The 23222-nt window shown below is 41.0% G+C and overlaps 1 protein-coding gene across 15 annotated transcripts in view; it reads left to right on the forward strand.

Moving 5' to 3' along the window:
- The window catches only part of LOC140483389 (utrophin-like), a 737248-nt gene that overhangs the window by 328521 nt on the left and 385505 nt on the right, over positions 1-23222 (forward strand). For 14 of the 15 annotated variants that reach the window (XM_072581625.1, XM_072581633.1, XM_072581634.1 and 11 more), the window contains 6 exons: positions 3987-4157; positions 14837-15013; positions 16382-16519; positions 16715-16867; positions 19252-19428; positions 19982-20170. In XM_072581625.1, coding sequence (XP_072437726.1) covers positions 3987-4157; positions 14837-15013; positions 16382-16519; positions 16715-16867; positions 19252-19428; positions 19982-20170 — 1005 coding nt within the window. The remainder of the gene's footprint in view (positions 1-3986; positions 4158-14836; positions 15014-16381; positions 16520-16714; positions 16868-19251; positions 19429-19981; positions 20171-23222) is intronic. The other variant, XM_072581636.1, reaches the window with a different exon arrangement.

The raw sequence follows: 23222 nt of genomic DNA on the forward strand, positions 1-23222 counted from the left end.
AAATTGCTGACCATATTCGAGATGTGGCCTAATTAGTGACTTATACTTCTAGCAAGACTTCCCCATTTTTATGTTTTTACATTAAAGACCAATATTCTATTTGCTTCCCTGTTATCCCCTGAACGTGGAAATGATCTTTTTGTCACTCATACAGTAGGACCCTCCGATCCTTTTCTGTTGCAGCTTTCTTCAGTCTTCCACAACTCATAGAACATTACTGTGTAGTACAGGCCCTAGGGCCCTCGATGTTGCGCCAAACTGTGGATTCAATCTGAAACCCATCTAACCTACACTATTCCATTCTCGTCCATATGTCTATCCAATGACCATTTAAATGCTCTTAAAATTGTCGAGTCTGCTACTGTTGCAGGTGGTGCGTTCCAAGCTTCTAGTACACTCTGAGTAAAGCAACTCCCTATGACATCTGTCCTATGTCTATCACACCTCAATTTAAAGCACCCTTTGTGCTAGCCATTGCCATCTGAGGAAAAAGGCTCTCGCTGTCCAACCTATCTAACCCTCTGATTAGCTTATATGTCTCAATTAAGTTACCTCTCAACTTTATTCTCTCTTTAAAAAAAAGCATCAAGTCCCTCAGCCTTTCCTCATAAGACCTTGTCTCCATACCAGGCAACATCCTAGTAAATCTCCTCTGAACCCTTTCCAAAGCTTCCACATCCTTCCAATAATGCAGTGACCAGAACTGTGTGCAATACTCCAGATGTGGCCACACAAGAGTTTTGCACACAACTGCAGCATGATCTTATGGTTCCAAAACTCAATCCCTCTACCAACAAAAACCAAAACACTGTATACCTTATCAACCTGGGTGTCAACTTTCAAGGTTGTGTGTACCTGGACACCGAGATCTCTCTGCTCATCTACACTACCAAGAATCTTACTATAAGCCCAATACTCTGTATTCCTGTTACTTCTTCCAAAGTGAATCACCTCACATTTTCCCACATTAAACTCCATTTGCCATGTCTCATCCTAGCCCTGCAGCTTATCTATGTCCCTCTGCAACATCCTTTGTCACAATTCAGCTCTTCTATTTTTCCTACCGAAGTACTTGACCTGATGTTTTCCCACAATATAAGTATTTGCCTGCTTAAGCTGACAATATTCTGTAAACTTTTTGTGTCATCCTCACTATTTGCCTTCTCACTTATTCCTGTGTCATCCACTCATTTGGCGATAATGCATTCATTTTCCTCAACCAAGTCATTAATGTATCTTGGAAATAATTGTGGATCCAACGCTGATCCATGAGGCACTCCCCTAATTGCAGATAGCCTAATATGTGGTACATCATTGAATGCCTCTTGGAAATCCTTGCCTACAGTAATGTAGTTGGCTCTTAATGAGCCTTTCAAATGGCCTAAAAGACCAATCAGTTAAATGGCAACTAAGGATAGTCAATAAAAGCTGGCCAATAATGGTGCCAACATTCCTAGCAATGTACAGAGACTAAGGGAGGCCCAAACTACGACAAGTATTTGTAACAGATTTATTCTTTGATTCAGCCCTTGCGAAAATGGACATGGTCAGTCGATAAATAGTCAGTGGGATAATATCCCTCTCAGTTACGGCAGTCACTGAACTATGTTGCTTTTGTTGCCTTTCTGTAATACTTTTGGTATGTAGGTCCTTGTTAGGCAATTGGCTTCTGATTTCTTTCTTCCTTTTTAACAGTGTTACTAAGTTCAGTGTAATGATTTCATATCAAGAAATGTTTTTTTCTCTGTCATGAGCCAGTTGAATAGTCATGAACAGCTTCAGCAATTTCATACAAATTTAAAGCGCAAGAGGAGATCATTTGGTCGGCATGTCCTTCCTGGCTGATAGGTTCTCACCTACCTTAATCTGGCTTTCCAGCTCTTGGTTGTAGCCTTGTAGGTTGTGATTTATTCAACTGTATATCTGAGTAATTTTGAAATGCGTTTGGGGGTTCTCAGTCTTTCAGATTCCCTATTAGTCAGTGATTCCAGTTTCCCTCCTGATCTCCCAGGCCGTGATATAAATTTATTGTGCTGATTGTGGATTCCTCAATTTAGGGGATATCGGGGCTTCCTATTTACTCCATCTAGACATAATTTTTATGGACTTAAATTAAATCTCCCAACAAGCCTCCTCTATTTCACATACATAACCTCGTCTTATCGAGTCTTGCCTGATAACTGAAATTCTCCAGTCGTAGAAAACATTGTTGTGAATCTCCACTCTATCCTCTCCTAATGAAATTAAATGTTTCCTGTAATGCACCAGTGTTGTTTTAAATAAATCCAGCAAAGTTTCTCAGCTTACATAATCTGTGCCTTGGTTATTAAAGCAAGTTTCCTATATTCTTTCTTAGCACCATATCTCCCTGTCTAACTACCTTTTGGAATCTATGGACTTCACTTCAAGGTCCCTCCACATTTCTCAGTATAAACCAATTATTGTGTATTGTTAATAAATTACATGATAATTATCCAGACTGAACTCCATTTGCTACTGTTCTGATCATCACTATCAAGTATAGAACCACTTTTTATATACTGTGCCAAACTCTTAATTGTACTGTCTACATTAAGTCTGAAACATCAATATATACCATAAGCAAGTGACCTACTGTTAAGCTTTGTGGAACCAGACAGGAAGCAGCCTTCCAGTCACAGTCATTCCTATTAAATTATTATCCTTTGCTTTCTGCCTCTAAACCAATTTTGGATCCAACTTGCCTCTTTGCCTTGGATCCCATGTGGACTTCTTTATGATTATTTTGCCAAATGGGGTCTTATTGAAAATCTTGCCATAAAACCGCATCAAATCCACTACCCGTTAGCTGGCTTACAATCTTACCTTGACCAACCATGTTCTCTGTAAATGAAGATTTATCCAACCCTAATTTATTTCTAATAGTTTTCCCTCCAGCAAGAATAATTTGTCTATTCCTTTTTAAATTTTTTTTAAACAATCTAATGTTAGCTGTCCTCCAGTTTTCACACCAGTAGCCAGAGAGGATCAGGGAGTAATGGTCCAGTTTTTTTTCTGCTTGATGGTAATGCTCAGGACATTGGTGAGGGGGTATTGGTGACAGTGCTGTTGAACTTCAAGAGGAGATTTTAATATTCTCCTGTTCAAAACTTGAGGTTTCAAATAAACTGTTAGACTATAACTTGGCATTGTGTGGCACATATGTACTGAAAATATTACTTGTTATTTACAAGCTAGAGCCTGAAAGTTCTCCTAGTCATGAAGTATATGGCTGGGGAACTGATTCAGTTTCTGAGGAATTGAAAATGATATTCAACACTGTGTAACCACTAGTGCCCATCCCAAATTCTGACCCTATATTGAAGGGAAGATCACTGATGAAGCAATTAACGATGATTAGGCCTACATCACTATGATGAGGAACTCCTCCAGAAAAGTCCGAGATTGAAGTGATCAATTCTCAAATGGGAATCTTTATTTCTGCTTGGGACAACTTCCACCCTGATTATCAATGTGTTAAATTTGGTTGGGCTTCTTGATACCATAATTGAATAAATGTCATCTTCATGTTAATTTAGCCCCTGTAACCTCTCCACGTTAGTGGAAAAGAGACATACTTACATAAACCTCCTACATATTTCTATAAATCTAAATAAACCTAAGAGTGGAGTGTTATGACCAGAAAAGTTGAACTCCATTCATTCACCTAGCTTAAGGTTGTTGACTTCCTAGTGTGACTATTTGTCATCTTAAAATGTGTAGTACACATGCTTGCAATCTCTTCACGAAGAAGTTAGTAATCCAATTTATGGAATACATTTGGTTTAATATAACTGAACAAATGTCTTAGTATTTCTCACCTTTGCAGTAATTGCTGAATATGTAAACAGATGAATTAGGAACGGAATGTTCAATACTCACTGTGAACTTTGTCAAGTGAGTTCTATCAATCTGCACAGGCATTCTTCAAAATTTAGATCATTGTAACTGTTGAAATTGTCTTGCAGCGTTTTCAATTTGAACTGGATGGAATCAGTTTGCAAGTTGATGATATACATGACCAAGCTGTTTCCCTCATGAAAAATAATGGTACCATGTGTCGTGAAGTGGTGGAGCCAAAGCTAATTGAACTGAATCGCAATGTTGAGAGAGTTTCTCAGCACATCAAATCTGCAAAAGTGAGTGGTTATAAAAGCACATTTTTGTGGCTGTCAATAATCTACAGAAGTTCAGCAATTGAGACAAATTTATTTCTCTTGATGCTTTGAAATGTCAACTCTAGCTGTTCAAGACTGTGCTTAATGTCTGCTCATCAGATGAGATTAAATTTTTAGTTTAAATGTTTTTATTTGGAGTGCCAACCATTTGATATGATTATTGCAGAGGGCACTTATTGCCATGAAAAATAATTTGTGCCATTCTCTTCAAAACACAAATTTTCTGACTTGACCAAAAGTTACAAACTGAAAGCTTGGGTCCAGTCATTTTTAAAAAAACACTCCAGTGAATGTTCTAGACTGACTTTCACAGGAAGCTGTGACCTCAGAAAACATGTCTGACTAAGACTGCTGGAATATCTCTTTTTGACAAGTCAGTTCTGTTCAGAAAACCCAGAATGTTTGGTTGAGTTGTGTAACTTCAGATGGCAGTGTGACCAAAGTGACTGTTCGCCTTCAGCATCTTGTTCCCTAACTAAATTTCCTTTGATAATCATTAATCCTGTACTATTTGCAAGCTGTAGCTACATGTCTCAGAATTATTGAGCATGCACCTTGTTCTGAATTGAACCATATTTCAGAGCTTGTATCTCCCCCCCATATTGTATATTGGGACAGAAATAGTCTTGAGAAAATTTAGGCTGTTTTGACCCCTTGAGATCTGAATGAATTTGGACATGCTTGTTGGTATTCAACCGTTTACAGACTTTTTGGCCTTAAAACAATTATAAATATCAGTTCTGAGGAGACTTGTATATTATAAGAAAGACAGACCTGAATTCATGTTGTGCTTTCTAAATTTGTTAATTAACTTATTCAGACATATAATGATGCACCTTCAGAACAGACGGAATTTGAACCCAGACCTCCTGGCCCATTTAGTACGTTTTATGACTAGGAGACATCCCAAAGTATCTTCCAACCAATTAAACTATTATGATCCCATAGTGAACTTTGTGAATGTTTAAAGAGGAATTAAAATATTGAATCCTCAAGGTTCCACAGTTTCATAAACAAATGACTATTACTACACCACAATTACTTCAAACAAATACTCTAAATAAATACTGACTTAAGTACTTATTTGCATTTTACTTTGAAAACCACATTAAAACACAGCTATGGACATTTTAGACTAAAATGCTCAACTGAACATTCTATTTTATGCTGACTTGCCTCAGAAATTCTTGGATGTCCTTTTCAGGTTAGAATCATAGAGTGATACACTAAGAAGAGGCCCTTTGACCCATTGAGTCTGTACCAGCCCATCTATACTAATCCCACTTTCTTGGATTCCACATCAAGCTTGTTCTGCAACTGCCTTGTAAAGTCTTGGACTTATCAACTCAAACCTGACTTCACTCAATTCCCGTGCACTTGCTTAACATGAAACTAAAAACGTTTTGATTTTTAATAGCTCTACTCGGCTCTTTCTCAGATATTTACAGTTGTTGGCAAATACTTTCCCCTGCCTGCTGAACTCAGTGCTTACACCTGATAGCTTGTTTGCTTCTAGCTCTGACCTAGTGCTCTTCTGCAAAAATCCCACTGACAACTTCACAGAATTCTAACAAACGCTCCGCCCTATATTATTTATCTTTATGGCAATAAAATCTAGTTGAAATGTCTGATAGACATTTAAATTAATTTTGCTTTTAGCTTCAAAATTTCTTTATTCAGGTACCCTAATAAATGACTACATCTATAATGGATCCACCAAGAAAGCTGTGTTTACAAACGCAGTTTTACCTTCTTTGATTTGAGACTGCCAGATTTATGACATTTACGAGTTTGCACCATGCATGGTGGGCAATGATCTGATTAGGATGGTCAATGTTCTGAAGTGTAGTTGTGCTGTGCTGTATTTCTGCATCAGGGTTGCAAAGTGAGCAAACGGCTAGGAGCCCTATTTTACAAGATTGCTGATTACAGCATATAAATCTCAATGTGTATATTCATCAGTGAAGCCTGTAATTACAAAACCCCAAATAAAACATTTGTAATAAGTGGTTCTGTAGTTTGGAAGTGCTCGTACAACACTTCTGACTGTTAATAGATATGCTAACCATCAGTTTAAAGTAATCAATCAATTTTGTAACATAGCTGATTAACACTTGCTAGAAGTGACATATGTTGATGCATAGTGACCCATTCTTTGAAAATGAAAGGAATATAGTCAAATGTTGTGCCTTTTTCTAAATGATCGGCAAACTCAGGAGCCTATGGTTCCTCATCGCTTTCTCCATAGCAATACCTCGGCCAATCAGACTTGACTTAGAGAGTAAAAGTGGAGAAGTGATGCTATGCCTCTACAAATCATTGGTCAGATTGTATTTGGACTATTGTGATCTGTTCTGGGCACCTCATTTAAGAAAGGATGTTAAAGCCCTGATGAGAGTTCAGAGGAGATTTACCTGAAGGTACCAGGAATGAAGGGTTTGAGACGCAAAGAGATGTTGGAGAGATTGTGTTTATTCTCCTTGGAGCAGAGATGATTCAGAGATGTTCTTATTGAGGCATTCAAAATTATGAACAATTTTGACAGGGTGAAGAATGATCTTCTGTTTATATTAGTTGGTATATCAGTAACTAAGGATCACAATTTCAATATTGTCAGCAAGATAGAGGTGGCATGGTGGCTCAGTGGTTAGCACTGTTGCCTTACTGCAACAGGGACCGGGTTTGATTCCACTCTCGTGTGACTGTGTGGAGTTTGCATGTCCTCCCTGTGTCTGCGTGGGTTTCCTCTGGGTGCTTTGGTTTCTTCCCACAGTCCAGCGATATGCAGGTTAGGTGAATTGGCCATGCTAAATTGCTTATAGTGTTCAGGGATGTGTATGTTAGGTGAATTAGCTATGGGAAATATAGGATATAAGGATAGGAGTGGGTCTGGGTGGGATGCTGTTCAGAAGGCTGGCCTGCTTCTGAACTATAGGGATTCTATGATTCTAAGAGAACTAGGAGTGAGGTGAGGAGAAACTGTTTTTACTCAAGAGTTGTTAGGATTTAGAATATGCTGCCTGAGACAATGGTAGAGATGGATTCCATACAACATTTCAAAAGAGAGCTGGATATGGTTTGAAAATGAAGTAGTTAGCGGGCTAGGGAGTGGGGCTAGCTGGGTAGCTCTTTCTGGAGCTACAGGCATGATGGGTTGAATGGCTGACTGTACTGTAAAATTCTATGACTTGCCAATCAATCTGTACCCTTTTCTGCTGTGGTATAAATGGTTGGTGGTTTGAAATTGCATATTCTTGCATTTTTCCTGATGAGTTAAAGTGAAATCTTCAGCAATATGTTTTTCTTTTCAGAAATTCCAACATAAGAATACTGAATAATGTGTTTGTTTTATCATTAGAAAATGTGATGGGTATTTTTGCTTGATTTCTAGGGTAATAGGGAAAAGAGGATGCACATTTTCCTATGAAGATAATGAGCCTTATTTTGGACAAAAAGTTAATGTTAGGCAGAAATGGCATGATTATTGGTGCTTGGACCAATTTACAGACAGTGCAATCTGTTACAGTAAATATAGTAATTGCTATAGACCTATAGTAATTATTTAATATGATTAGTAACATATATTAATTTTCCAGCTTTGGATAGCCTAATCCAATGTGTATATGTAGTTTTAACGTTTTAAGTATTTAAATCTTTCCGCTTGTCATCTTAAGTGAGAAAATGTCATGCTTGTATGGGTGATTCAACTTAGCTTCCTTTGTTGAATTTTAGGTAGCCATAATACCATGGTGTGTCATGTGAGATTGTATTTGCAAATCTACTGCAAAAACTCATTAGCTACCCAGCTGAAATAAGGAATCTCTTCATTGATATGTAGACATGAAGTGGAGGTGACAGTGTTGGACTGTTGTTGACAAGGTCAAAAGACACACAATGCCAAGTTATAGTCTAACAGTTTATTTGAAACCTCAAGCTTTCAAAGTGCTGCTGCTTCATCAGGTGAAGTGAAGAGAAGCACATAGGCACAGAATTTATAGGTAGAAAAATCAAAAGATCGTACAAATGCAAAGTGGAGTGTCAACAGGCTGAATAACAAGTCTTTGCAAGTGATCAAGAGTGTCAGATGGTGTGAGTAAGGTGTCAACAACTGACTAGCAAGTGAAGGGTTGATGTTTTATCTGATTAATAATCAGAGATAGTTACAAAAATTTAAAAACAATATGGTGCTGGATACAAGCCAGATGGCTGGCATAACATGATAGGTATAGGGGTCATATGCCGAAGGTCTAACCAAAGTAATGAGAAATCTAAAACTGTACAAACTAATTAAGGTAGAGAGATCATAACAAGTTATCAGGTGATGGTGTCAAAACAGGACAGTAAGGAAAATTTTACAAATACAGAACAGGAGCACAACATGAACCCAAGATCATGGTTGAGACCGTTTTCGTGGGTATAGAAGTTGGCTATCAGTTTCTGTTTGGTGATTCTGTGTTGTTGTGTATCTCAAAGACTGCCTTGGAGGATGCTTATCTGAAGATTGGAGGCTGAATGTCCTTAATCTGTGTTCCCCAACTGGGAGGGAACTTTCCCGTCTGGCAATTGTTGCACAATGCACTCATCCATCAAACCTTAAACAGGCCATCATTTGCAGCCATCTACCCAGCCTTCAGGACAACATCAACCACAACACCACACATACCTGCCATGGCAATCTCTCAAGATATGCCATATCATTGACATACACCATCACCTAGGGTCCAACATGTACACGACAGATATTCATGTGAGTTGGCCAATGTGTCTACCTCAGACACTGCAGGCAAGGATGTCCTGAGGCCTGGTATATTGGCAAGACCATGCAGATGCTACGTCGAAGAATTAATGGACACTGTACAACAGTTGCCAAATGGAAATATTCCCTCCCAGTCGCGGAAGACATCAGCGGTCAAGGACATTCAGCCTCCAGTCTTCGAGTGAGCATCCTTCAAGGCGGCATTTAAGATACACAACAATGCAGAATATTTGTGGGAAGAGGGTGTCGCTGGCTAGGCAGCATTTATTGCTCAGAGGGCAGTTAAGAGTCAACCACATTGCTGTGGGTCTGGAGTCAGATGTAGGCCAGACAAGGTAACAATGTCAGTTTCGTTCCCTCAAGGACATCAGTGAACCAGATGGGTTTTTCCGACAATCGGAATGGATTCATGGTCATCATTAGACTTTCAATTCCAGATTTTTTTTCTTTTTATTTAATTCAGATTTCACCATCTGCCGTGGCGGGATTTGAACCCAGGTCCTCAGAACATTATCTCGGCCTCTGGGTTAACTGTCCAGTGATAATACTATTGCCAGTTCCGTCCCCATGCAGATGGTCTCAACCATGATCTTGGGTTCATATTACAATACATGTAACCTCTCCATACTGTTCTGTATTTGTAAGATCTTCCTTATTTCCTATTTTGACACCATCACCTTGATAAGGCAGCATGGTGGTTCAATGGTTAGCACAGTGCCATGGACCAGGGTTCGATTCCAGTCTTGGGTGACTGTGTGGAGCTTGCACATTCTCCCTGTATCTGCGTGGGTTTCCTCCAGGTGCTCCGGTTTCCTCCCATAGCCCAAAGATGTGCAGGTTAGTTGAAATGGCTATGCTAAGTTGCTCATAGTGTTCAGGGATGTGTAGATGAGGTGCATTAAAGTGTAAATGTAGAGTATTAGGGTAAGGGGATGGATCTGGGTGGGTTACTCTTCAGAGGGTCAGTGTGGATTTGTTGGGGCGAATGCCCTGTTTCCATGCTGCAGGGATTTTATAACTTATGATCTCTCCACATTAATTAGTTTGTACAGTTTTGGATTGCTTGTTAGACCCTCGGCATGCAATTCTTATAGCTACTATGTTATTCTGGTCATTTGGTTTGTCTCTAGCACCATCTTATTTTTAATTTTTTTGTAATTGTCTCTCTGTGTCAATTTATTGGGTAAAATGTCATCCCTTCACTTGCTAATCAGCTTTTGACACTCCATTCACGCTATTTGATCTTTTGATCTCTTTGGCTATAAATTCTGTGCCTGTGTGCTTCACTTCATAGAATCACCACAGTGGGGAAACAGGCCATTTGGCCCAACAGGTCCACACCCACCCTCTGAAGAGTAACCCATCCAGACCCATTCCCCTACCCTATTACTCTACATTTACCCCTGACTAATGAACACAATGGGCAATTTAGAGTAGCCAATTCACTTAACCTGCACATTTTTGGACTGTGAGAAGAAACCAGAGTACCTGGAGGAACCCATACAGACACAGGGAGAATGTGCAAACTCCACACAGATGGTCGCCTGAGGCTGGAATCGAACCCGCGTTCCTGGTGCTGTGAGGCAGCAGTGCTAACCACTGAACCACTGTGCTGCAACTTCACCTCACCTGACAAAAGAGCAGAGCTTCAAAAGCTAATGATTTCAAATAAACCTGTTAGATTATGACCTTGTATCATGTGACTTCTGACCTTGGTGTGTAGAGTTTAGGTTTTCTTGAATAGCTGGGATGCATCAGGAGTAGGAGGGCAGGGTTCAGATTTGTGGGATATTGGGACTGGTTCTGGAGAGGTGGGACTATTACAAATTGGGCGGTTTATATCTGAACCAGACTGGAACTAATGTCCTTGGGGGAGTTTTTTGCAACTGCTGTTGGGAACGTTTTAAACTAATGTGGCAGGGGCTGGGAATCAGAAGAGAAGACTACTAGACAGTGAGGTGGAAACTGGAGACTGTAAGGATCACAAAGTTAGCATTACCAAGGGGAAGCATAGGCAGAAAGCAGATGAATGCAAAAGAACTGGCAGCCTGAAGTGCATGTACGTTAATACAAGGAGCAGAGTGGGTAAGGCAGATGAACTTAGGGCTTCGCTCGGTGCCTGGGAGTATGACGTTATTGCGATCACAGAGACTTGATTGAGGAAGAGCATGATTGGCAACTAAATGTTCGAGGATATAGCTGCTTCAGACAGGATAGGGAGAGAAGTAAAAGAGGGGAGAGAAGTTGCATTGCTGGTCAGGAATGATATCAAGGCTGTGCTAAAGTTGGACACTATGGAGAGCTTGAGCAGTGAGGTGTTATGGGTGGAGCTGAGAAATAAAAAGGGTGCGGTTACATTGGTGGGGCTGTATTACAGGCCTCCCAATAGTGAGCTTGAGGTAGAAGAACAAATAGATAGATTATGGAAAGATGTAGAGGCAACAGTGTGGTGGTGATAGGAGATCTTAATTTTCCCAACATTGACTGGGATACACTTAGTGTCAGAGGTCTGGATGGGGCAGAATTTGTAAGGAGCATCTAAGAAAGTTTTCTAGAGCAGTATGTCAATAGTCCGACAGGGAAGGGGCCATATTGGACCTGGTATTGGAGAATGAGCCAGGCCAGGTAGTAGAAGTTGCAGTGGGGGATTTCTTTGGGAATAGTGACCACAATTCTGTAAGTTTTAGAATACCCATAGATAAAGATGAGAGTGGTCTTAAGGGAAGAGAACTAAACTGGGCAAAGGCCAATTATATCAAAATTAGGCAGGAGCTGGGAAATGTGGATTGGATACAGCTATGTGAAGGAAAGTCCACCTTTGATATGTGGGAGGCTTTCAAAGGTAGTTTGAAGACCGTGCAGGATAGGCATGTCCTTTGAAAACAAGGGATAGGAAGGCAAGATTTGTGAAACGTGGATGACAGGAGAAATCGTGTGACTAGCCAAGACGAAAAGGGAAGCTAAGGTCCGGGCAGCTAAGAACAGGGCCCTGACATGTCTTTGTAGCATCCTTAAACACAGGTGAGGTGCCGGATGACTGGAGGGTTGCTTATGTTGTCCCTCTGTACAAGAAGGGTAGTAGCGATATTCCAGGTAACTACAGACCAGTGAGCCTGACGTCGGTTGTGGGAAAGTTGCCGGAGAAGGTACTGAGGGATAGGATCTATTTATATTTGGAAAAGAATGGGCTTATCAGTGATAGGCAACATGGTTTTGTGCAGGGGAGATTGTGCCTTACCAACTTAATAGAGTTCTTTGAGGAAGTGACCAAGATGAAGGAAGGACTGTTGATGTCATATACATGGACTTTAGTAAGGCGTTTGATAAGGTTTCCCATGGTAAATTAATGGAGAAAGTGAAGTCACGTGGTGTGCAGGGTGTTCTAGCTAGGTGGATAAAGAACTGGTTGAGCAACAGGAGACAGAAAAGTTGAAGGAAGTTTCTCAAAATGGAGTAAGGTGACCAGTGGTGTACCACAGGGATCAGTGCCGGAGCCTCTGTTGTTTGTAATATACATAAATGATCTGGAAGAGGGCATTGTTGGTCTGATCAGTAAGTTTGCAGATGACACGAAGATTGGTGGAGTAGCAGAAAGCATAGGGGACTGTTGAAGAATACAAGAGGATATAGATAGACTGGAGAGTAGGGCGGAGAAGTGGCAGATGCAGTTCAATTCAGACAGATGTGAGGTGATGCATTTTGGGAGGTCTAATTGTAGAGCGAACTACGCTGTAAATGGAAGAGCCTTGGGAAAAGTTGCTGAGCAGTGAGATCTGGGAGTTCAGGTCCATTGTACCCTGAAGGTGGCTGCAAAGGTGGATAGAGTGGTCAAGGAGGCATATAGTATGCTTGCCTTCATCATACGGGGAGCTGGGTATAAGAGCTGACAGGTCATGTTAAAGTTGTACAATAGTTTGGTTTGGCTGCATATAGAATACTGTGCACAGTTCTGGTCGCCACATTACCAAAAGGATGTGGACACTTTGGAAAGGGTGCAGAGAAGGCTTACAAGGATGTGCCTGGTATTGAAGGTGCTAGCTGTGAAAAGAGGTTGAGTAGGTTAGGTTTGTTTTCATTAGAAAAAAGGAGATTGAGGGGGGACCTGATTGAGGTCTACAAAATCATGAATAGTTTTAGACAGGGTAGATAGAGATAAGCTTTTTACCAGGGTGAGGGATTCAGTAATGAGAGGTCACGCGTTCAAGGTGAGAGGTGAAAGGATTAAGGGGAGTATATACAGAAGGTGGTTGGTGCCTGGAACGCGTTGCCAGCAGAGGTAGTAGAGGCAGGCACGGTAGATTCATTTAAGGTGCGTCTGGACAGATGCATGAGTAGGTGGGGAGCAGAGGGATACAGATGCTTAGGAATTGGGTGACAGGTTTAGACAGTAGATTTGGATCGGCTCAGGTTTGGAGCGCTGAGGGACCTGTTCCCGGGCTGTAAATTTTCTTTATTCTTTGTTCATCAATCCAAGCAATTGCTTTCCAGGTTGAACTTAAACCCATTGTGCATTGGAAATTTGTATTTTACATTGTTGATAGTATTTGTACAAATGGATTTTTAATGCCTTAGAGAATTGAGGGATTTGGGGGAGTGAGTGGGGCCTCATTCTGATCTTTGCAGAAATACATTTTACAGCTTTTGGGTGTCTGTTTGTCACACACTATGTTTCAGCCCTGTACATGAAGTCCTCCAAATCACAGACTTGATTGTCGTTTTCTTGCCACCTCTAATCATTTCAGTGCTGAGTAATTTGGAGAATGCACTCTTTCCATTGCTTTTCTTGCTTTAGTTTCTTTGTGGCAGATACTGTCTTCTAACAAGATACTTCTCAGATACTTAAATTGTAATAACTTTTTCAGATGTTGAACATTATTGTTTCCTGACAATACTGCTTCCATCTTCATAACTTCCACCTTTTTGACATTAATTTTCATTCCCTTTCATCACTTAGATTAGATTACTTACAGTGTGGAAACAGGCCCTTCGGCCCAACAAGTCCACACCGCCCCGCCGAAGCGTAACCCACCCATACCCCTACATCTACATCTACATTTACCCCTTACCTAACACTATGGGCAATTTAGCATGGCCAATTCACCTGGCCTGCACATCTTTGGACTGTGGGAGGAAACCGGAGCACCCGGAGGAAACCCACGCAGACACGGGGAGAACGTGCAAACTCCACACAGTCAGTCGCCTGAGGCGGGAATTGAACCCGGGTCTCAGGCGCTGTGAGGCAGCAGTGCTAACCACTGTGCCACCGTGCCGCCCACATTACTTACAGTGTGGAAACAGGCCCTTCGGCCCGACAAGTCCACACCGCCCCGCCGAAGCGTAACCCACCCATACCCCTACATCTACATCTACCCCTTACCTAACACTACGGGCAATTTAGCATGGCCAATTCACCTGACCTGCACATCTTTGGACTGTGGGAGGAAACCAGAGCACCCGGAGGAAACCCACGCAGACACGGGGAGAACGTGCAAACTCCACACAGTCAGTCGCCTGAGGCAGGAATTGAACCCGGGTCTCCGGCGCTGCGAGGCAGCAGTGCTAACCACTGTGCCACCGTGCTGCCCACCGTGCTATCCATTGGTGTCTGTGGAACTTGTAATATGCTATATATTAGGACCTGTTCATCTGCAAGTCTCACTACCTTACCAATTGACTTGCTACTTTCACATCTGTTACAACTTTATCTAGTATTTCTTTTCTCTTGCTTAAATGTAAATGTTCAAGAGCTGTAATAATGGTAATTATAGTTTTGTCAATGAGAAAATTTATCACCCATGTACTTTGAATACATCAAACAATATTTATATTGCAAAATTTCAGTATAAATTGAATGTGAATAACTACTTTATATATGTGACTCTAGATGGAGGCAGCAATTAAAGACCCCGCACGTCATGAAAATGGGTCAAGCCCAGGTATGGATACCAACCAGGTTTCATCCATCAATCTGGATCGCTTTGAAGCTGAGCTTCAAAACAAGCTAGAAGACCTGGAGAGAAGGTTACAATGTAGTGAGGAGATCCAAGATGATGATGAAAAGGTAAAATATAGTGAATTGTTGAACTTTTATATACTGCAGTATCATTGGAGATTATGCTAAGTATCTAATCATGTTCAAAATACATTATGATACAGATATACTTGATGCATAAATCTATGAAAATATTGTTATGTGCTTAGAACCGATCTGCATGAATTGTGTATTTCTTTGGGAAAGCTCTGCTTGCTGTAAGATTTTCACATCAGGCTGTCTCTGGTGTACTTCAGCTTGTTACTGAACTAATGGATCTCAACCAAGTTGCCACAATTAGACTAAGTACGGCCTTTGTTTAATTCTCTCGGCTGTCCTTCAAAGCCTCAGGTTGTTTTTTCTTCCTGCGTTGAAGCCCCTTAGACTTTATTTGCATTTAAGATATGATGTAAGTGTGATTTGAATTGAATTGAATTTATTGTCACGTGTACCGAGGCACAATGAAAAGCTTCAACCCCAGGGCATCCATGTGGACTTCACCAGTTTCCTCATTTCCCCTTCCCCCACCTCTCCCCCGTTCCAAGCTTCCAGCTCAGCACCTTCCCCATGACCTGTCCCACCTGCCTATCTTCCTTTCCACCTATCCACTCTACCCTCCTCTCTGACCTATCACCTCCATCCCCACCCCCATTCACCTATTGTACTTTATGCTACTTTCTCCCCACCCCCATCCCCCTCTCATTTATCTTTTCACTCTGCAGGCACCCTGCCTCTATTCCTGATGAAGTGCTTTTGCCCGAAACGTCGATTTTCCTGCTCCTCGGACGTTGCCTGACCTGCTGTGCTTTTCCAGCACCACTCTAATCTAGACTCTGGTTTCTAGCATCTGCAGTCCTTGTTTTTATCTACAATGAAATGCTTTGTATTGTGAGCAATACAGGCAGATCACATAGTTAAGTAGCATAGGTAAGTAAATCAATAGGTAAACAGCGGCAAAAACAAAACACTAGTACAGGCAAATGTTAAGAGTTTGTGAGTCCATTCAGTATTTTAACAACAGTAGGGTAGAAACTGTTACGAAACTGGCTGGTGCATGCCCGATGGTAGAGGTTGTAGAAAAACATTGCCAGGGTGGGATGGATCTTTGAGAATACTGGCGGCCTTTCCTTGACAGCTGGTCTGGTAGATGGATGCTATAGATTTTGAGTTTGGTCATTGTTCTATTTACATGTGAATCTAAGCACGGAAACACTCTTCTGATTCCAGATTGTTTATGTGAATGTGGGAGTTTTAGTCTACTGTATTCATGTGGGCACATGTAAACATGCCCGTGTGGGCTTGAGTGGATGAGTGGGCAAATGCATGTCTACTACCTTGTGTGTATAGCAACATGTATGTTGGTGTTCGGCCTGTCTATTTAAAAATGTACTTTTTCAGGTGGATGAAGAAGAAGCAGATGTGGAGGAAATGCTACAAGAAGGAGAGCGACTGTTACAACTGACTGATAATGATAGGAAACAGAAACAAATCCGCAAAAAACTAATCCTATTACAGACAAAACATGCCTCTGTTAAGGTACATGTTGGAGTGTTCAGAATAATTTGTATCTCTGGTGTTAATCACATTGCTGTCTGTGGTTAGTGATTGATCTTTGTATGCAGCTCCAAAGTTGCTTGTACGTAATTTGATTGTTTAAAAGAGATTTATCTTTATCTACTCGGGATGACCTCCAAATAGAGTTGAAGACTATCTATTTGCTGTGGTATTTAGGCAACAAAGTTAATGCAGAAGGAGCAAGTAGGAGGGCAGTCACCTAGATGGTTGCAGTACAAGAGAGAGGAAAACAAGTTCCTACAGTGGCTTGATGACATTGAGCAGCAACTGTTCACCGCTTCTAGCTCAGAAGACCAGAAGAGATTACAGGTAAAAATTAAGCTCCTTTTAATGTATGTCTTTTGTTTATTTTAATTCACTAACAGATGTGAGCATCGCTGGCATGCCCAGCATTTATTGTCCATTCCTAGTTGCCCTTGAGAAGGTAATGGTGAGCTACTTTCTAGAATTGCTGCAGTCCAGTTTGTGGTATCTGCAATGCCATTAGAGAAAGTGTCCCAGGATTTTGGCCCAGCGATGCAGAAGGAACGGCAATTTATTTCCAAGTCAGGGTGGTGACAGTGTAGAGGGGATCTTGCAGGCAGTGTACTGATGTATTATTTGCCATTGTCCTTCTAGATGGTAGAGGTCGTGGATTGGCTAACTAAGGAACTTTGATGAATTTCTGCAATGCATCTTGTAGATGCTGTTGAGCACCATTGGTGGAGGGAAATGAATGTTTCTGGATGTGTGCCAATCAAGTGAGCTGCTTCCACTAGGATGCTGTCAAGTTAGTTGAGTATTGTTGGAGCTGCACTCATTAGGCAAGTGGGAAAAATTTCATCATGCTCCTGACGTGTGTTGCAAATTGTGGACATGATGTGGGGGGTCAGGAGATGAGTTAAAGAACAAAGAAAATCATGGCACAGGAACAGGCCCTTCGGTCCTCCAAGCCTGCGCTGATCCGGATCCTCTATCTAAACCTGTTGCCTATTTTCTAAGGGTCGGTATTCTTCTATTCCCTGCCCATTCGTGTATCTGACTAAGTACATCTTAAATGATGCTATCATACCTGCCTCTACCACCTCTGCTGACAATACGTTCCAGGCACCCACTGCCCTCTGTGTAAAGAACTTTCCACGTACATCTCCCCTAAAATTTTCCCCTCTCATTTTGAACTCGTGACCCCTAGTAATTGAGTTCTAGGGGTCACAAGTTCAAAGTGAGAGGGGAGAAAGTTAGTCACTAAAGGATTCTTGACCACTGACCTGCTCTTGTAGCCACAGTTTTAAATGGCTGGTGCAATTCATTTATAAGTCAGTGTAACCTCCAGAGGGCTGATTGTCAAAGATTCAGTGATGATAATGCCACTGAATGTCGAGGGGCAATTAGAGTCACAGAGTCATAGAGATGTACAGCATGGAAACAGACCCTTCGGTCCAACCCGTCCATGCCGACCAGGTATCCTAACCCAATCTAGTGCCACCTGCCAGCACCTGGCCCATATCCCTCCAAACCCTTCCTACTCATATACCCATCCAAATGCCTCTTAAATGTTGCAATTGTACCAGCCTCCACCACTTCCTCTGGCAGCTCATTCCATACCCGTACCACCTTCTGTGTGAAAAAGTTGCCCCTTAGGTCTCTTTTGTATCTTTCCCCTCTCACCCTAAACCCATGCCCTCTAGTTCTGGACTCCCCGACCCCAAGGAAGAGACTTTGCCTAGTTACCCTTTCCATGCCCCTCATAATTTTGTAAACCTCTGTAAGGTCACCCCTCAGCCTCCGACACTCCAGGGAAAACAGCCCCAGCCTGTTCAGTCTCTCCCTCTAGCTCATTAGATTCTCTTGTTGGAGATGTTTATTCCTTGGCATTTGTCTGGCATGAATGTCACTTGCTGTTTGTCAACCTGAATGTTGTCCAGGTCTTGCTGCATTTGGACATGGACTGTCTCAGTATCTGTTTATCCTGAAGTGGTGCTGAACATTGTACGATCATCAGTAAACATTCCACTTCTGACCTTATGATGGAGGGAAGGTCATTGATAGAGCAATTGAAGGTAGTTCGGCCTGAAATACTAATCTTAAGAACTCCTGCAGAGATGTCCTGGAGCTGAGATAACTGATGTCCAAGAACCACACCATCTTCCTTTATGCCAGGTATGGCTGTAACCAGTGGAGAGATTTATCCCTGATTATTTTATGTCTCCTTCATGCCACACTGTGTCAACTGTGGCCTTGATGTCAAGGGCAATCCCTCTCACTTAACCTCTGGAGTTCAGCTCTTTTATCCAGATGTGAAACAAGGCTTTAATAAAGTCAGGAGCTAAGTGGCCCTAGTGAAATCCAAACTGAGTGTCAGTGAGCAGGTTGTATTTAATCAGATACTAATTGACACACTGTTGATGATGACATTACCATTTTGCTCCTCACTGAGAGTAGACTGATAGAACAGGACTTTCCTGGGCAATTTTCTACATTTGTGGCATAGATACCAGTGTTGTAGCTTTGTTCTTTGTGACTTCTTTAAATTAATACAGGATATTTGCTCTTCACAAATAGTGTTGTGGTTTTCAGTCAATATTAATTAGGACTCAAAATGTCATATGACTGATGAGTATTTTGTGAATAGACTAAGATCAGTAATATTGTAACACAAGTAGTGTATGAGATAATCCAAGGATGTTGACTCAAAAGTTGATTTTTTTGTTCAGGAACTGACCCAAGACTTTGAACAACGACGGGAAGACTTCAATGTCTTAACACAGAAGGCACAAGATCTAATACAGTATCGTGCCTCTTCAGGGCAGGACCCCATTAATGTGGAAAAGCGCTGGTGTCAGATAGAAACTCTTTTTTCTAATTATCAAACGCACCCTTTGAAACGTCCAGTAAGTTAATTTACTTAAATTACATGAACCCAAAATTGTCAGATAAGATTATTTTATAAATGCAAATTCAGCATATGCTGCAGCGCCTGTGGGGAGAGAGAGAGAGAGAGTTCACATTTTGAGACTAGTATGTCTCCTTTTTGGAGCTGAAGGGGGATGGAATATGAAGGATTTTATGTTGTTGCCAAAGTGAGTGGAGGAGTAAGTGGAACAGATGGTGACGTTATCCACACCAAAAGGCAAAGGGAATGCTAATGGTAATAATCACGTTATTGATGGGAAATAAATGATAAAAGCACAAACAAGACATGGGATAAATCAAAATGGAAAACTGAGTTCATTGTCTAAAACTGTCGAAATTGTGCATAATTTATTTTAAAATGTATAAATTGTCAAAAGTTGCACTGAGACTTTTCAGGGTGTTTCACTGCTTTTCTAAGGTAACTGTCAGTTTACAAAACAGATAGCACCACTGACTGAGAGATGCAAAATTTAGCCATTTCTGATTATTACTTTGTTGAAGTCAACTTCATTCTGCTATCTTTGTCTTCAGGAAGTGCAAGTTATCATTGCTCATTATGCCACCAGTGCAGGGATGACTTCACAGTATTTCCCATCAGATTATCTTCTGGCCGTAAACAAGGCATTACTTGCTCTGACTGATGTTGAACTAGTATTGAATGCACCAGAATTGAATAATGGAAAATATGAGGATTTCTCAAGACAGGAAGATTCCTTAAAGGTGCGTTGAATATACTGGAAAAGTATTTGAAACTTGTTTTATGAATAAGTAAAATGGTGAAGTTAATACTACCAAGTATTGACACATTGAGACAGCTGTCCATTATTTTAGCAGGCTAGCACTACCCTGAATTATGAAATATATTGTGTGACAAATGCTGTAACTGCTTTGGTATAAAACTGTGCATGATGTAGATAACTGAGCAATGCTGCAAGGTTATTCACTAGATTATTGCAATAGTCTAGCAGTTGCAGTTCTGCAATACTGAAGTCATCAAATTACTACGAACACAAGCTAATACGAATGTAAATGGAAACAGAAATTGCTGGAAAATTTCTGCAGGTCTGGTAATATCTGTGGAGAGAAATCAGAGTTAAAGTCTTGGGTCCAGTGACCCTTCCTTAGAACTAACGGTAGCTACGAAAAGCATGGTTTTCTTGTTAAAGATAGAGTGGGGGAGGTGGGAAGAGTAAACAGCGGGCAGAGTTAGAGCCCAAAGAGAGAGAAGAGTTGGACAAAGGAATAGATAAAGACCAGCTGAGTAGAGGGGAGAATATAATACCCACGCAGAGATGAAAGGAAGGATAAATTGAGTTGGTGAAAATTGAAGGACTGAACTGCATTCAGAAGAAAGGGTTTTAATTGCACAATATGGAGAAAGCAGGAACTTGAGACACCTTGATATGTACTCTCAATCTTATAAAGGTTGGATTGCTTCTCATGGATAAGATCTACCTTTTTCAGATGAGGTGGCTTTTAATGTGACTGATTGTCAACTCCAGTCCTCTTGAAAGCAGCCAAGGAAACTCAACTTTTAGTTGAAGCTCATAGTCAAAGCTATAAAAGTGATTTTTACCTCAGTTATTTCTATATTGGGCTTTTTTAAAACCTGTAAAAATGTTTGTACTGACGGCATTAATTGCACTATCAGTTTTGAAGACAGACTTGGCAGGGTAATTGCAGTGTGATGATGGATTGTTTTAATGAAGCTATTCCCTGTTATTTGTAATTTATTTCAGTAGAATATTGAATATAATAAGATTCCATTTGGAGTGGATGGCTGACTGTTGACCAATGTCAGAGTACAAGTGACCTTGAGTGAAAACATTGACTTCTGTAATAAGACCTTCCAGTTAGTTGTACTTTGAGGGCAACGCAAGCTGCGCAAGTTTAAGATCGAGCTTAATGAGGACGATAGGTGTCTTAGTCAGAAAATTCAGAATGTTTCGTACTGGATAGCTTTAATGCAGTGGCAGCTGAAAAATATTTTGCTCTACGTATCTGCCATTTCCATGCATTTTCTGCAGTACTGCGGGTAAATGTTCCATAGACTCCTAGTCAGAAATGAGACTTTAGTTAGGAGATAAACTGGTTAGTTTTGTTTGACAATCTGACCATAAACATTACATCTTTAATGGGAAACCAAAAGAGAAAATGCTGGAAAATCTCAGCAGGTCTGGTAGCATCTGTAAGGAGAGAAAAGAGCTGATATTTTGAGTCTAACTGACCCTAACATCCGCAGTAATTTGCTTTTATCCACATCTTTAATGGGTGTCAGTTAGCTCAATAACTGCTTGTCAATGCAGAGTAATACCAAGAGAATGGGTTCAGATTCTGCACTGTCAGAGGATCACCACCATGAAAACTCAACCTTGTCAACTCTCCCTTCGCCTGAGGCATAGTGACCCTCAGGTTAAATCACTCTAATGAGAGAGCATCCTATAGTCCAGTAGAACTATAGTGACTCTCTCTTTTATGGTAGAATCGTGGCGACTACCTGTTTTACAGTACAACCATGGCGACTGTTCTCTTTTACAGTAGAACCATGGCGATTACCCTCTTATACAGTAGAACCATGGTGACTACTTTCTTTTACAGTAGAACCATGGCGATTACCCTCTTTTACAGTAGAACCATGGTGACTGTCCTCTTTTACAGTAGAACCTTGGCAACTGTCCTCTTTTACTGAAGAACCATGGTGAATACCCTCTTTTACAGTAGAACCATGGTGACTGTCCTCTTTTACAGTAGAACCATGGTGCCTACCCTCTTTTACAGTAGAACCATGGTGACTGTCCTCTTTTACAGTAGAACCTTGGCAACTGTCCTCTTTTACTGAAGAACCATGGTGAATACCCTCTTTTACAGTAGCACCATGGTGACTGTCCTCTTTTACAGTAGAACCATGGTGACTGTCCTCTTTTACAGTAGAACCATGGTGCCTACCCTCTTTTACAGTAGAACCATGGTGAATACCCTCTTTTACAGTAGAACCATGAGGACTGTCCTCTTTTACAGTAGAACCATGGTGAATACCCTCTTTTACAGTAGAACCATGAGGACTGTCCTCTTGTACAGTAGAACTATAGCGACTACTCTCTTTTACAGTAGAACCATGACGACTGTCCTCTTTTACAGTAGAACCATGGCGACCACCCTCTTTTACAGTAGAACCATGGTGACTTCCCACTTTTACAGTAGAACAATGGCGACTGCCGTCTTTTACAGTAGAACCATAGCGACTATAATCTGTTACAGTAGAACCATGGTGACTGTCCTCTTTTACTGGAGAACCATGATGACTGTCCTCTTTTACAGTAGAACCATTGCGACTACCCTTTTTTTACAGTAGAACCATGGTGATTACCCTCTTATACAGTAGAACCATGGTGACCACTTTATTTTACAGTAGAACCATGATGATTACTCTCTTTTACAGTAGAACCATGACAACTGTCCTCTTTTACTGTAGAACCATGGAGACAACCCCCTTTAACAGCAGAACCATGGCGACTTCCTCTTTTACAGTACAACCATGGCGACTGTCCTCTTTTACAGTAGAACCATTGCGACTACCCTTTTTTTACAGTAGAACCATGGTGACTACTTTCTTTTACAGTAGAACCATGGCGATTACCCTCTTTTACAGTAGAACCATGGTGACTACTTTCTTTTACAGTAGAACCATGGCGATTACCCTCTTTTACAGTAGAACCATGGTGACTGTCCTCTTTTACAGTACAGAGACTAGGACCCGTGGACACAGCCTTAG

This window comes from Chiloscyllium punctatum, chromosome 11 (genome assembly GCF_047496795.1).
Source record: "Chiloscyllium punctatum isolate Juve2018m chromosome 11, sChiPun1.3, whole genome shotgun sequence".
NCBI lineage: Eukaryota > Metazoa > Chordata > Chondrichthyes > Orectolobiformes > Hemiscylliidae > Chiloscyllium > Chiloscyllium punctatum.